Here is a 16,138-nt window from a genome sequence, read left to right on the forward strand (position 1 = left end):
GCCATTCTGAGGAAAATGGCTTAGCAATGAAGAAAATGCAGCATAGTAACACCAGAATGATACAGACTCCAAAGGTTAAATGACACGGGGGGGGGGCGGGGGAATTTAACATTGGGCAGCACAGTAGCATAGTGATTAGCACATCGCTTTACAGTACAGTCGACCCAGGTTCAACTCCCACTGCTGCTTGTAAGGAGTCTGTATGCTCTCCCTGTGACTACGGGGGTCTCCTCGGGGTGCTCAGGTTTCCTCCTTCAGTCCAAAGTATGTTAATTGATCATTGTAAATTATTCCATGAGTAGGTTAGGGTTTAATCAATTGCTGGGTGGCGCCACTCGAGGGGCCAGCGGACCTGTTCCATGCTGTATGTCAATGAATAAATAAACGTAGACTAAGTTTTTATTCCATTGAATTCGGATGAAAATGTCATCATTTTCTAAGGTGTTAAAGGGAATTTGCAGTGCTGCTTGGAGAGAAGTTGTTTAAGGAGGCATTGTTAAAATCTGAGCCAGGCTTTGAGCATGAAATCAAGGACCACGTCTACAGACAGACAGGTAGAAATTTTGAACTCTCTTCAGCTGATGACAATTAATGTGAGGTCACTTTTAAGCATAAAATTAATAGCCTTTTACCATCTCCAAGGCAGAAGTAAGGAGCATGTCTGAATGAATACAACTCCAGCAACTCTCATTTAGCTTGACAGCATCCAGGATAAAACAGTCTGCTTGATTTATAACCTAGGCAGCACTGAACATTCAATATCTCCGCTGTCCGTGTGGTGTTTGCGCTGTGAACTAACTACAAATTGCACGGCACTTAGTTACCTAGACAGTTCTGACAGTATCTCTCAAGTTCGTAACCTCTGCAACCAGAAAAGATAACATGGCAATAGGCGCATGGGAGCATCACCTGCATGTTCACCTTTCAGTTGTACGCACTGATGACTTGGAAATATATCACTGTTCCTTAATCAACATTGGGTGTACATCCTGCAGGAACACCTTTACAAAACAACTATAGTGGTCCAAGAAGGTAGCTCACCACCAACTTGTAAAGGACTGTGAGAGACGGGCAGTAATTACTGTTCTTGTCAGCAATGTTCAGATATCAAAAATAGCTTTCTCTACCAATGGTGTTTAGGTCACAGATCAGCAGTGATCTCATTGAACAGAGGAAAAGGTTCAGGGGGTTAATTAGATAATACCCATTCCCCTGTCAAAAGCTGGGATCCTGGAAAACCACTAGCAAAATTACCTTTATGAACTTCTTAAAAAGACAACATTTTAATAGAAATTATTTTTATGAGGTCCATACGTTGACACTTGGCTGCATTTTCTTGGATGAAACTGTATATGTTCATTTTCACACATAATTGTTAAGTCATAACTTCTGTGATTCAAACCACAACAAGTGCGATATTTGTATCCTAAAGGTGTTCGTGATTAAGAGGGCTTTCATTGTTAGGGTTGCCACAGTTAACATTTTCTTCTCTTTCATTTTCGCTAGTGTTTGTCTGGTAGTTCTGATGGAACTATCCGCCTGTGGTCTTTGGGACAACAGAGATGTATTGCAACGTATCGGGTTCACGACGAAGGAGTTTGGGCATTGCAGGTCAACGAGGCCTTTACACATGTCTACTCTGGAGGACGAGACAGAAAAATCTATTGCACAGATCTCCGGAATCCAGATATTAGAGTTCTGATTTGTGAGGAAAAAGCACCAGTTCTGAAGGTACTAACGTAAGAATGTGCTCAAATTATTCAGTGCTGTACATTAAGGAACAGCAGCAAAAATAGCAATCTGGCAACTGATGGTGGAGGAGGGGGGGTGAAAAAGGGAACAGCAGCAGAAGCTACTTCTGAATTAATGCAATGTAGATCAGATTAACTTGTTTAAAGTAGTTCTTAATCTATTTGAACACAAAATGGTGGAGGAACTCAGCAGGTCAGGTGCATCTATAGAGAGGAATAAAGAGTCAACATTTCAGGCTGAGACCCTTCATGAGGCTTGAAACGTTGACTCCTTATTCCTCTCCTTAGAAATTGCCTGACCTGAGTTCCTCCAGTATTTCTGCAGATGCTGGAAATCCAGTTACTCTGCAGGATCTCTCATGTTTGTCTTTAATTATTTCATCAGTATCCTATTGTATGTAGCATTTGATGTAAACATCTATATAACATATTTGGGGAATGTTTGATCTCTTTAAAGATGCCATTTTCTTGTCCACCAGCCATATGACATAGCAAGAGTTACTTAAATTCAGGTACAAATCAGTTTAAAATTTCTAAATATCTATATTTTCAATGTGAATGCCTAATATATAGACTTTTCATTATTTTTTGATTTATAGCTCTGTTAGTCCAGCTGTTGTTTGTAAAGAGTTTATGCGTTCTCCCACGTGGGTTTCCTCTGGGTGCTCACTTTCCTCTCACAGTCCGAAGGTGTACTGTTTGGTAGGTTAATTGATTATTGTAAGTTGTCCTATGATTAGGCTGGGTTTAAATCGGGGTATTGTTGGTGGTGCATCTCGATGCTGGAAGGGCCTGTTCCATGCTGTATCTCTGAATAAATAAATAAACAAAAAGTATTAAGTAAACATGCCTCATTTTAATTTCTGTGTTTTATAATTGGCAGATGGAGCTAGACAGATCAGCTGACCCTGCCCCAGCTATATGGGTATCCACCACAAAATCATCTGTGAATAAATGGGTAAATATGTCTTGGTGTTCATGCAAGTTGTTGTGTACCTGATGTTGGTGCCCAGTCTATTTGTAAATCGGTCACATTATGAAGGTTGCTATTTTAGTGCCCACAAAGTCTGCCCTATGAACAAGTGCCCTTTGTTTTTTCTGACTTCGCTTCTCTTTGGTCTTGAATCTGAAGGATTTATTTGAGGTACAGTGTTGAACAAACATCATAGCCTGTGGAAGGGGATTGTCTCAAGTCAAATTATTTGCTTTGGGAGATGAAAACAAGCTTACTTTTGATTGCAGTATTACATCCAGTCATGTACCTTCATTATCTAATAGTCCCTTAATTCAAATTGTGAACCAATTGATTAACAGATGGTTTCATCTATTTTTCATTTGAATTTTCTGCACTCAAAGTTTAAAACTATTTTGTTAAAGAGGATTAACCTACTCAAGTCCTTTGTACCTCAAGAACAATCAAATGAGTTGCAGGGAAAGGAGATACCACTATAGTGAAAAATTTGGTCAAAATCAGCTTTCTCTTTCTGCACAATTTGGGATTTTATTATTACTGCAACCATCTCATCTGGCAGTTCTGAAATAGAGGAAGGGTAAAACACCTTAAGAAATGTGCCCTTGCCCTAATATTAGCAAATTTATGTGTGTGTATAGATTTTTTAAATTCCAACTGTAACCTCTTGGTCTGAAGAAAAGTGTGACAACTTGAAAAATAACTGTCCAGATTCAACAGCAGATTGCAAAGGGTGCTGCAAAATAATATTTATTAAAGACATGGCCACATTTATGATCTTTTCAGAATCATTGGAAGTTGGACCATTTGATCAATTGTGTCTGTCCTGACTCTTTGGAAAAGCAGCCATTCTCTCCCCTCCTACATTTGTTCAAAATCCTGTAAATTCCTCGTCCATTATTCACTTAAATTACTTATGGGATCAGCTTTTGAAGTAGAGTATTCTGGACATGGCAACCGAGTGAAACAATTTCTCTCTCACTCCACTCAGAATATTTTACCAATAATTTAAATATTTTGAGTGCCAGAAGTTAACAGGTTTTCCGTGTTTGCCTTGTTCAAACCCTTATAATGCCTCTGGCCTTATTAATTCCAGCAACAATGCTAACTGTTTCAGCTTCTCCTTGAATGCTCTTCATCCTTAACCTTTTTTTCAGTCTTCTCACCACCATTACTGGAATATGATGCCTCACATCTTTCAGGATACACATAACGTATATAACACTTGCAACATTTTTTTTTGCTTCTATTCAAAAACCTTATGCCTTTTTAATTGTTTTATTGGTTTTCTGTGGTAGAACTAGAGGTCATAGGTGAAAGAAGAAATATTGAAGGAGAACCTGAGGGGGAACTAATTCATTGGATGGTATAAGTGTGGAATGAGTTGCTGACAGTAACTTGGATAGGTAAATAAATGAGAGAGCTATGGAATAACACACACAAAAAGCTGGAGGAACTCAGCAGGCCAGGCAGCATCTATGGAAAAGAGTACAGTCAATGTTTTGGGCCAAGTCCTGATGAAGGGTCTCCTCCAGCATCTTGTGTGCGTTGCTTTGGATTTCCAACAAGATAAACATTTTGTAATTAATTTTCTTAGAGCCTGACAGGTCTGGAGATTCTCTTCTTTCTCCTTCAAACCTTTATGAGCAGTATGAGTGTGAGGGCAGTTTGCTGTTCTCGGTGTCGGATGTGGGAGGCCCTGGAGTCTCCAAGCCTCCCGGACGTCTACATCTGCGCCAAGTGCATCGAGATGCAGCTCCTAAGGGACTGCGTTACGGAACTGGAGCTGCAGCTCGATGACCTTTGTCTGGTCAGGGAGAGTGAGGAGGTGATAGAGAGGAGTTGCAGGCAGGTGGTCACGCCGGGGCCACGGGAGGCAGACAAGTGGGTCACGGTTAGGAGGGGGAAGGGGAAAAGTCAGGTAATAGGGAGTACCCCGGTGGCTGTGCCTCTTAACAACAGGTACTCCTGTTTGAGTACTGTTGGGGGGGACGGCTTACCCGGGGGAAGCGACAGTGGCCGTGCCTCCGGCACAGAGTCTGGCCCTGTAGCTCAGAAGGGTAGGGCAAGGAAGAGGAGGGCAGTTGTGATAGGGGACTCGATAGTAAGGGGGTCAGATAGGCGATTCTGTGGACGCAGTCCAGAGACCCAGATGGTAGTTTGCCTCCCTGGTGCCAGGGTCCGGGATATTTCTGATCGTGTCCAAGATATCCTGAAGTGGGAGGGTGAGGAGCCAGAGGTCGTGGTACATATAGGTACCAATGACATAGGTAGGAAAAGGGATGAGGTCCTGAAAGGAGAATATAGGGAGCTAGGAAGGGAGTTGACAAAAAGGACCGCAAAGGTAGTAATCTTGGGATTACTGCCTGTGCCACGCGACAGTGAGAGTAGGAATGCGATGGTGGGGGATAAATGCGTGGCTGAGGTATTGGAGCAGGGGGCAGGGATTCAAGTTTTTGGATCATTGGGACCTCTTTTGGCGCAGGCGTGACCTGTACAAAAAGGACGGGTTACACTTGAATCCTAGGGGGACCAATATCCTGGCAGGGAGATTAGCGGGGGCTATTGAAGTGACTTTAAAGTAGAATGGTTGGGGGGTGGGAATCAAATTAAAGAGGCTAGGCGTGAGGAGGTTAGTTCACAACAGGGGATGGGAACCAGTGCAGAGAGACAGAGGGGTGTAAAGTGAGGGTAGAAGCAAAAAGTACTAAGGAGAAAAGTAAAAGTGGCAGGCCGACAAATCCAGGGCAAGCATTAAAAAGGGCCACTTTTCAGCATAATTGTATAAGGGCTAAGAGAGTTGTAAAAGAGCGCCTGAAGGCTTTGTGTGTCAATGCAAGGAGCATTCGTAATAAGGTGGATGAATTGAAAGTGCAGATTGTTATTAATGATTATGATGTAGTTGGGATCACAGAGACATGGCTCCAGGGTGACCAAGGATGGGAGCTCAACGTTCAGGGATATTCAATATTCAGGAGGGATAGACATGAAGGAAGGGGAGGTGGGGTGGCGTTGCTGGTTAAAGAAGAGATTAACGCAATAGAAAGGAAGGACATAAGCCGGGAAGATGTGGAATCGATATGGGTAGAGCTGCGTAACACTAAAGGGCAGAAGACGCTGGTGGGAGTTGTGTACAGGCCACCTAACAGTAGTAGTGAGGTCGGAGATGGTATTAAACAGGAAATTAGAAATGTGTGCAATAAAGGAACAGCAGTTATAATGGGTGACTTCAATCTGCATGTAGATTGGGTGAACCAAATTGGTAAAGGTGCTGAGGAAGAGGATTTCTTGGAATGTATGTGGGATGGTTTTTTGAACCAACATGTCGAGGAACCAACTAGAGAGCAGGCTATTCTGGACTGGGTTTTGAGCAATGAGGAAGGGTTAATTAGCAATCTTGTCGTGAGAGGCCCCTTGGGTAAGAGTGACCATAATATGGTGGAATTCTTCATTAAGATGGAGAGTGACATAGTTAATTCAGAAACAAAGGTTCTGAACTTAAAGAGGGGTAACTTTGAAGGTATGAGACGTGAATTAGCTAAGATAGACTGGCAAATGACACTTAAAGGATTGACGGTGGATATGCAATGGCAAGCATTTAAAGGTTGCATGGATGAACTACAACAATTGTTCATCCCAGTTTGGCAAAAGAATAAATCAAGGAAGGTAGTGCACCCGTGGCTGACAAGAGAAATTAGGGATAGTATCAATTCCAAAGAAGAAGCATACAAATTAGCCAGAGAAAGTGGCTCACCTGAGGACTGGGAGAAATTCAGAGTTCAACAGAGGAGGACAAAGGGCTTAATTAGGAAGGGGAAAAAAGATTATGAGAGAAAACTGGCAGGGAACATAAAAACGGACCGTAAAAGCCTTTATAGATATGCAAAAAGGAAAAGACTGGTAAAGACAAATGTAGGTCCCCTGCAGACAGAAACAGGTGAATTGATTATGGGGAGCAAGGACATGGCAGACCAATTGAATAATTACTTTGGTTCTGTCTTCACTAAGGAGACATAAATAATCTTCCGGAAATAGTAGGGGACAGAGGGTCCAGTAGGGTGGAGGAACTGAGCGGAATACATGTTAGTAGGGAAGTGGTGTTAGGTAAATTGAAGGGATTGAAGGCAGATAAATCCCCAGGGCCAGATGGTCTGCATCCTAGAGTGCTTAAGGAAGTAGCCCAAGAAATAGTGGATGCATTAGTGATAATTTTTCAAAACTCGTTAGATTCTGGACTAGTTCCTGAGGATTGGAGGGTGGCTAATGTAACTCCACTTTTTAAAAAAGGAGGGAGAGAGAAACCGGGGAATTATAGACCGGTTAGCCTAACGTCGGTGGTGGGGAAACTGCTGGAGTCAGTTATCAAGGATGTGATAACAGCACATTTGGAAAGCGGTGAAATGATCGGACAAAGTCAGTATGGATTTGTGAAAGGAAAATCATGTCTGACGAATCTCATAGAATTTTTTGAGGATGTAACTAGTAGAGTGGATAGGGGAGAACCAGTGGATGTGGTATATTTGGATTTTCAAAAAGCTTTTGACAAGGTCCCACACAGGAGATTAGTGTGCAAACTTAAAGCACATGGTATTGGGGGTAAGGTATTGGTATGGGTGGAGAATTGGTTAGCAGACAGGAAGCAAAGAGTGGGAATAAACGGGACCTTTTCAGAATGGCAGGCGGTGACTAGTGGGGTACCGCAAGGCTCAGTGCTGGGACCCCAGTTGTTTACAATATATATTAATGACTTGGATGAGGGAATTAAATGCAGCATCTCCAAGTTTGCGGATGACACGAAGCTGGGTGGCAGTGTTAGCTGTGAGGAGGATGCTAAGAGGATGCAGGGTGACTTGGATAGGTTGGGTGAGTGGGCAAATTCATGGCAGATGCAATTTAATGTGGATAAATGTGAAGTTGTCCACTTTGGTGGCAAAAATAGGGAAACAGATTATTATCTGAATGGTGGCCGATTAGGAAAAGGGGAGGTGCAACGAGACCTGGGTGTCATTATACACCAATCATTGAAAGTGGGCATGCAGGTACAGCAGGCAGTGAAAAAGGCGAATGGTATGCTGGCATTTATAGCGAGGGGATTCGAGTACAGGAGCATGGAGGTACTACTGCAGTTGTACAAGGCCTTGGTGAGACCACACCTGGAGTATTGTGTGCAGTTTTGGTCCCCTAATCTGAGGAAAGACATCCTTGCCATAGAGGGAGTACAAAGAAGGTTCACCAGATTGATTCCTGGGATGGCAGGACTTTCATATGAAGAAAGACTGGATGGACTGGGCTTGTACTCATTGGAATTTAGAAGATTGAGGGGGGATCTGATTGAAACGTATAAGATCCTAAAGGGATTGGACAGGCTAGATGCAGGAAGATTGTTCCCGATGTTGGGGAAGTCCAGAACGAGGGGCCACAGTTTGAGGATAGAGGGGAAGCCTTTTAGGACCAAGATTAGGAAAAACTTCTTCACACAGAGAGTGGTGAATCTGTGGAATTCTCTGCCACAGGAAACAGTTGAGGCCAGTTCATTGGCTATATTTAAGAGGGAGTTAGATATGGCCCTTGTGGCTATGGGGGTCAGGGGGTATGGAGGGAAGGCTGGGGCGGGGTTCTGAGTTGGATGATCAGCCATGGTCATAATAAATGGCGGTGCAGGCTTGAAGGGCCGAATGGCCTACTCCTGCACCTATTTTCTATGTTTCTATGTTTTAAAACCCCCTTCTGGCCTTACTAATTGCAATTAATTGACTAAATTAACAGGTTTGTGGCTGGATTTTCTTCACTGGGCTAAGGCTAATTGAAGGCAGTTGTTTTCTCACCCCATTTACTAAGTCTATAATAACTCCTATCTCAAAGTTTTGTCAAGAGCTTTTGAAATTTCATACTATCCCAAGTCAAAAGTAAATTTATATCAAAGTACATACAGTGCTGGTTCATGGTTGTAAGGTAATAACAGTTCCTGAACCTGGTGGTATGGGATGTAAGGCTCCTGTACCTCCTGCCTGAGGGAGTAGCGAGAAGAGAGCATGGCCTGGATGGTGAGGATCCTTGATGAGGGATGCTGCTTTCTTGTGACATCATTTCTTGAAAATGTGCTCAATGGTGGGGAGGTCTTTTTATAGTCATAATAGTCATACTTTATTGATCCTGGGAGAAATTGGTTTTCGTTACAGTTGCACCATAAATAATTAAATAGTAATAAAACCATAAATTGTTAAATAGTATTATGTAAATTATGCCAGGAGATAAGTCCAGGACCAGCCTATTGGCTCAGGGTGTCTGACCCTCCAAGGGAGGAGTTGTAAAGTTTGATGGCCACAGGCCGGAATGACTTCCTATGACGCTCTGTGTTGCATCTCAATGGAATGAGTCTCTGGCTGAATGTACTCTTGTGCCCAACCAGTACATTATGTAGTGGATGGGAGACATTGTCCAAGATGGCATGCAACTTGGACAGCATCCTCTTTTCAGACACCACCATCAGAGAGTCCAGTTCCATCCCCACAACATCACTGGCCTTACGAGTGAGTTTGTTGATTCTGTTGGTGTCTGCTACCCTCAGCCTGCTGCCCCAGCACACAACAGCAAACATGATAGCACTGGCCACCACAGACTCATAGAACGTCCTCAGCATCGTCCGGCAGATGTTAAAGGACCTCAGTCTCCTCAGGAAATAGAGACGGCTCTGACCCTTCTTGTAGACAGCCTCAATGTTCTTTGACCAGTCCAGTTTATTGTCAATTCGTATCCCCAGGTATTTGTAATCCTCCACCATGTCCACACTGACCCCCTGGATGGAAACGGGTCACCGGTACCTTAGCTCTGCTCAGGTCTACCACCAGCTCCTTAGTCTTTTTCACATTAAGCTGCAGATAATTCTGCTCACCCCATGTGACAAAGTTTCCTACCGTAGCCCTGTACTCAACCTCATCTCCCTTGGTGATGCATCCAACTATGGCAGAGTCATCCGAAAACTTCTGAAGATGACAAGACTCTTTGCAGTAGTTGAAGTCCGAGCTGTAAATGGTGAAGAGAAAGGGAGACAAGACAGTCCCCTGTGGAGCCCCAGTGCTGCTGATCACTCTGTCGGACGCGCAGTGTTGCAAGCACATGTACTGTGGTCTGCCAGTCAGGTAATCAAGAATCCATGACACCAGGAAAGCATTCACCTGCATCGCTGTTAGCTTCTCCCCCAGCAGAGCAGGGCATATGGTGTTGAATGCACTGGAGAAGTCAAAAAACATGACCCTCACAGTGCTCGCTGGCTTGTCCAGGTGGGCGTAGACATGGTTCAGCAGGTAGACGATGGCATCCTCAACTCCTAGTCGGGCCTGGTAGGCGAACTGGAGGGGATCTAAGTGTGGCCTGACCGTAGGCCGGAGCAGCTCCAGAACAAGTCTCTCCAGGGTCTTCATGATGTGGGAGGTCAGTGCCACTGGTCTGTAGTCATTGAGGCTGCTGGGGCGCGGCGTCTTCGGCACAGGGACGAGGCAGGATGTCTTCCACAGCAGAGGAACCCTCCGGAGCCTCAGGCTCAGGTTGAAGACATGGCGAAGTACTCCACATAGCTGAGGGGCACAGGCTTTGAGCACCCTGGTACTGACACCATCCGGTCCTGCAGCCTTGCTTGGGTTGAGACGTTTCAGCTGTCTTCTCACCTGTTCAGCTGTGAAGCCCACCGTGGTGATTTCGTGTGGGGAAGGGGTATAGTCATGAGAGCAGGGTGATGTACTGGAGAAGGCAGTATCCACCACTTTCTGTAGAACTTTTCTTTCCTGGGGATTGGTGTTTCCATGCCAGGTAGCTTTATTATTACATTTTGGGATTTGATGGGTTCTTGTAAATGTGCTTTTGTCAAGAGCAATATTGAAAGACGTAGGAAGGTTGAGGGGCCAGGTGATGGAGCTGTAAACATTTATACAGACTTCATTTCTTGGAATCCTAGACTGAACCAATACAAGAGAAGGCTGTTTGGATGTTGTACCTGTCATACTGATTGTGGAAGAGCTATCCAATTAGTTTCACTCATACCAATGCACAAATTGGGAGTGAGAGCACACCAATCAGTCCTTTGAGCCAGCTCCACCACTTAAACTAATCTGATAGCGAGACCCTCTGCAATTGGATCCTCGACTTCCGAGCCAGAAGACCACAATCTGTGCGGATTGGTGATAACAAATCCGCCTCACTGACGATCAACACTGGCGCATCCCAGGGGTGTGTGCTTAGCCCACTGCTCTACTCTCTGTATACACATGACTGTGTGGCTAAGCATAGCTGAAACGCCATCTATAGATTTGCTGACAATACAACCATTGTTGGTAGAATCTCAGGTGGTGACGAGAGGAGTGAGATATGCCAACTAGTGGAGTGGTGCCACAGTAACAACCTGGCACTCAACGTCAGTAAGACAAAGGAGCTGATTGTGGACTTCAGGAAGGGTAAGACGAAGGAACACATACCAATCCTCATAGAGGGATCAGAAGTGGAGAGAGTAAGCAGTTTCAAGTTCGTGGGTGTCAAGATCTCTGAGGATCTAACCTGGTTCCAACATATTGATGCAATTATAAAGAAGGCAAGACGGCGGCTATACTTCATTAACAGTTTGAAGAGATTTGGCATGTAGAAATATAAAATCATTGAAAACCTACAGCACAATACAGGCCCTTCAGCCCACAAAGCTGTGCTGAACATGTCCTTACCTTAGAACTACCTAGGCTTACCTGTAGCCCTCTATTTTTCTAAGCTCTTAAGACAGGGGTCCCCAACCTTTTTTGCACTGCGGACCGGTTTAATATTGACAATATTCTTGCGGACCGGGTTGGGGGGGCGGTGGTGTTCACGTAGGGTTAAGCTCACCTCAACATGTCTTTTACAGTTAGGGTTGCCAACTTTCTCACTCCCAAATAAGGGACAAAAGTAGCAGTCAAATCCCGGGCCACTTTACCCCAGGAAAGACCACCATGACCATGAATCCTTGCGCGGGCACCTGTGTGCGCATGTGCATACGTGCTGATATTTTCCCCCACAGATCGGTTTTGCCTTCATCTTCCTGACTATACTGTACATACATTATTTCTACTTTATATAGGCTGTGTATTCATCATATCATTCCTGCTTTTACTATATGTTAGTGTTATTTATTTTCGATTTTATGTGTTATTTGGTATGATTTGTTAGGTTATTTTTTGAGTCTGGAAACGCTCAAAAATTTTTTCCATATAAATTAATGGTAATTGCTTCTTCACTTTACGCCATTTTGCCACGAAAGGTTTTGTAGGAATGTTGTACCTTAGTGGGGGAAATACGGGACAAGGGCAGTCCCATATGGGAGAAACCAATTTAGCCCAATATGCGGGATGTCCCGGCAAATACAGGACAGTTGGCAACCTTATGTTCAAGTTCAACAGTGCGTGACAGGGAATGAGGAAAGGTGCAGCTGACTGGTATCGTTTCCTCGTAGCCCGGTAGCACATGCTTTGCGGCCCGGTGGTTGGGGACCACTGTCTTAAAAGACCCTATCATTTCCGCCTCCACCACCACCGCCGGCAGCCCATTCCACGTGCTCACCACTCTCTGCGTAAAAAAAACTTACCCCTGACATCTCCTCTGTACCTGCTTCCAAGCATCTTAACAAATATTGAGTGAAAATAAATACACTCAAAAACTTCTATGGATGTAGCGCAGAGAGCATTCTGACAGGCTGCATCACTGTCTGGTATGGGGGGGGGGCTACTGCACAGGACCAAAAGAAGCTACAGAGGGTTGTAAATCTAGTGAGCTCCGTCTTGGGTACTAGTCTATAAAGTACCCAGAACACCTTCACGGAGCGGTGTCTCAGAAAGGCAGCGTCCATTATTAAGGACCTCCAGCACCCAGGGCCTGTCCTTTTCTCAGTGTTACCATCAGGTAGGAGATACAGAAGCCTGAAGGCACACACTCAGCGATTTGGGAACAGCTTCTTCCCCTCTGCCATCAGATTCCTAAATGGACATTGAACCCTTGAACACTACCTCACTTTTTTAAATATACACTATTGCTGTTTTTGCTCAATTTTTAATCTATTCAATATACGTATACTGTATACTTGATTCTGTTTTTGCACGATTTTTAATCTATTCAATATACGTATGCTGTATACTTGTTTCAGAGTAAGAAGGCTGTGAGAGGGACGGCTGAGGATTTCCGGAGCTGAGGCATTTTAATACTCGGGGTAAAAGAGAGGCAAGACTGCGCAGGCACATGATGTCAGCCAGTAGAGCGGGAAAAGTTTAAGAAGAAGACTGCCATATCCAGCGGGCAGCAGAGTGAGAGGTAGCAGAGTGATAGGGCTTTGGCTCAACGGGCTTAGGTGGTAGCGGGACGAGGTGAGTTAGGTTTAACTGTGTTAATTGCAGAAAGGAAGTAGTATGTGTGTGAGGCCGGTTTTCTGCGCTCGGTGTCAGATGTGAGAGGTCCTGGAGTCTCCCAGCCTCCCAGGTGGCCATATCTGCACCCGGTGTGTCGAGCTGCATCTTCTAAGGGACCGCGTTAGGGTTCTGGAGTTGCATCTCGCTGACCTTCGTCTGGTCAGGGAGAGCGAGGAGGTGATAGCAAGGAGTTATAGACAAGTGGTCACACCGGGGCCACGGGAGACAGACAAGTGGGTAACAGTCAGGAGAGGGAAGGGGAAGAGTCAAGTACTAGAGACCCTGTGGCTGTACCCCTTGACAATAAGTACTCCTGTTTGAGTACTGTTGTGGGGACAGCTGACCTGGGGGAAGCAACAGTGACCGTGCTTCTGGCACAGAGTCCGGCCCTGTGGCTCAGAAGGGTAGGGGAAGGAAGAGGATGGCAGTAGTGATAGGGGACTCTATAGTTAGGGGGTCAGACAGGTGATTCTCTGGATGCAGGAAAGAAACTTGGATGGTAGTTTGCCTCCCAGGTGCCAGGGTCCGGGATGTTTCAGATCGCGTCCACGATATCCTGCAGTGGGAGGGAGAACAGCCAGAGGTCGTGGTACATACTGGTACCAATGACATAGGTTGGAAAAGGGAAGAGGTCCTGAAAAAAGACTACAGGGAGTTAGGAAGGAAGTTGAGAAGCAGGACCGCGAAGGTAGTAATCTTGGGATTACTGCCTGTGCCACGTGACAGTGAGTATAAGAATAGAATGAGGTGGAGGATAAATGCGTAGCTGAGGGATTGGAGCAGGGGCAGGGATTCAGATTACTGGATCATTGGGACATCTTCTGGGGCAGGTGTGACCTGTACAAAAAGGAGGGGTTGCACTTGAATCCCAGGGGGACCAATATCCTGGCGGGGAGGTTTGCGAAGGCTGTTGGGGAGAGTCTAAACTAGAACTGTTGGGGGGTGGGAACTGAACTGAAGAGACTGGGGAAGAAGTGGTTGGCTCACAAACAGAGAAAGCTTGGAGACAGTGCGTGAGGGAGGATAGGAAGGTGATAGAGAAGGGACGCGCTCAGACCGAAGGTTTGAGATGTATCTATTTTAATGCAAGGAGTATTGTGAACAAAGCGGAAGAGCTTCGAGCGTGGATCAGTACTTGGAGCCATGATGTGGTGGCCATTACAGAGGCTTGGATGGCTCAGAGACAGGAATAGTTACTTCAAGTGCTGGGTTTTAGATGTTTCAGGAAGGACAGGGAGGGAGGCAAAAGAGGTGGGGGCGTGGCACTGTTGATCAGAGATAGTGTCACAGCTGCAGAAAAGGTGGGCGTCATGGAGGGATTGTCTATGGAGTTTCTGTGGGTGGAGGTTAGGAACAGGAAGGGGTCAATAACTTTACTGGGTGTTTTTTATAGGCCGCCCAATAGTAACAGGGATATCGAGGAGCAGATAGGGAAACAGGTCCTGGAAAGGTGTAATAATAACAGAGTTGTAGTGATGGGAGATTTTAATTTTCCAAATATCGATTGGCATCCCCCTGGAGCAAGGGGTTTAGGTGGGGTGGAGTTTGTTAGGTGTGTTCAGGAAGGTTTCTTGACACAATATGTAGATAAGCCTACAAGAGGAGAGACTGTACTTGATTTCGTAATGGGAAATGAACCTGGTTAGGTGTCAGATCTTTCAGTGGGAGAGCATTTTGGAGATAGTGATCATAATTCTATCTCCTTTACCATAGCATTGGAGAGAGATAGGAACAGACAAGTTAGAAAAGCGGTTAATTGGAGTAAGGGGAATTATGAGGCAGGAAATTGGAAGCTTAAATTGGGAACAGATGTTCTCAGGGAAAAGTACGGAAGAAATGTGTCAAATGTTCAGGGGATATTTGTGTGGAGTTCTGCATAGGTACATTCCAATGAGACAGGGAAGTTATGGTAGGATACAGGAACTGTGGTGTACAAAGGCTGTAATAAATCTAGTCAAGGAAAAAAAGAAAAGCTTACAAAAGGTTCAGAGAGCTAGGTAATGTTCAAGATGCAGAAGATTATAGGGCTTACAGGAAGGATCTTAAAAAGGAAACTAGGAGAGCCAGAAGGGTCTGTGAGAAGGCCTTGGCGAGCAGGATGAAGGAAAACCCCAAAGCATTTTACAAGTATGTGAAGAGCAGGAGGATAAGACGTGAAAGAATAGGACCTATCAAGTGTGACAGTGGGAATGTGTGTATGGAACCGGAGGAAATAGCAGGGGTACTTAATGAATACTTTGCTTCAGTATTCACTGTGGAAAAGGATCTTGGTGATTGTAGTGCTGACTTGTAGCAGACTGAAAAGCTTGAGCATGTAGATATTAAAAAAGAGGATGTGATGGAGCTTTTGGAAAGCATCAAGTTGGATAAATCGCCGGGACCGGATGAGATGTACCCCAGCCACTGTTGGAGGCGAGGGTGGAGATTGCTGAGCCTCTGGCGATGATCTTTGAATCATCAACGGGGATGGGAGAGGTTCCGGAGGATTGGAGAGTTGCGGATGTTGTTCCTTTATTCAAGAAAGGGAGTAGAGATAGCCAGGAAATTATATACCAGTGAATCTTACTTTAGTGGTTGGTGAGTTGTTGGAGAAGATCCTGAGAGGCAGGATTTATGAACATTTGGAGAGGTATAATATGATTAGGAATAGTCAGCATGACTTTGTCAAGGGCAGGTCGTGCCTTAGAAGCCTGATTGAATTTTTTGAGGATGTGACTAAACAAATTGATGATGGAAGAGCAGTAGATGCAGTGTATATGTATTTCAGCAAGGCATTTGATAAGGCATCGAAGGCTTATTGAGAAAGTAAGGGGGCATGGGATCCAAGGGGACATTGCTTTGTGGATCCAGAGCTGGCTTGGCGACAGAAGGCAAAGAGCGATTGTAGACAGGTCATATTCTGCATGGAAGTAGGTGACCAGTGGTGTGCTTCAAGGATCTGCTCTGGGACCCTTACTCTTCATAATTTTTATAAATGACCTGGATGAGGAAATGGGGGTGGG

General features: G+C 44.8%; 1 protein-coding gene across 1 annotated transcript in view; it reads left to right on the forward strand.

The window, feature by feature from the left end:
• The window catches only part of LOC140195567 (WD repeat-containing protein 48), a 116,601-nt gene that overhangs the window by 35,035 nt on the left and 65,428 nt on the right, over nucleotides 1–16,138 (forward strand). Inside the window, exons 8-9 of the mRNA XM_072254131.1 lie at nucleotides 1,507–1,731; nucleotides 2,635–2,709. Of these exons, the coding sequence (XP_072110232.1) occupies nucleotides 1,507–1,731; nucleotides 2,635–2,709 (300 nt within the window). The remainder of the gene's footprint in view (nucleotides 1–1,506; nucleotides 1,732–2,634; nucleotides 2,710–16,138) is intronic.

Source organism: Mobula birostris, chromosome 3 (assembly GCF_030028105.1).
Source record: "Mobula birostris isolate sMobBir1 chromosome 3, sMobBir1.hap1, whole genome shotgun sequence".
In the NCBI taxonomy this organism is placed as follows: Eukaryota; Metazoa; Chordata; class Chondrichthyes; order Myliobatiformes; family Myliobatidae; genus Mobula; species Mobula birostris.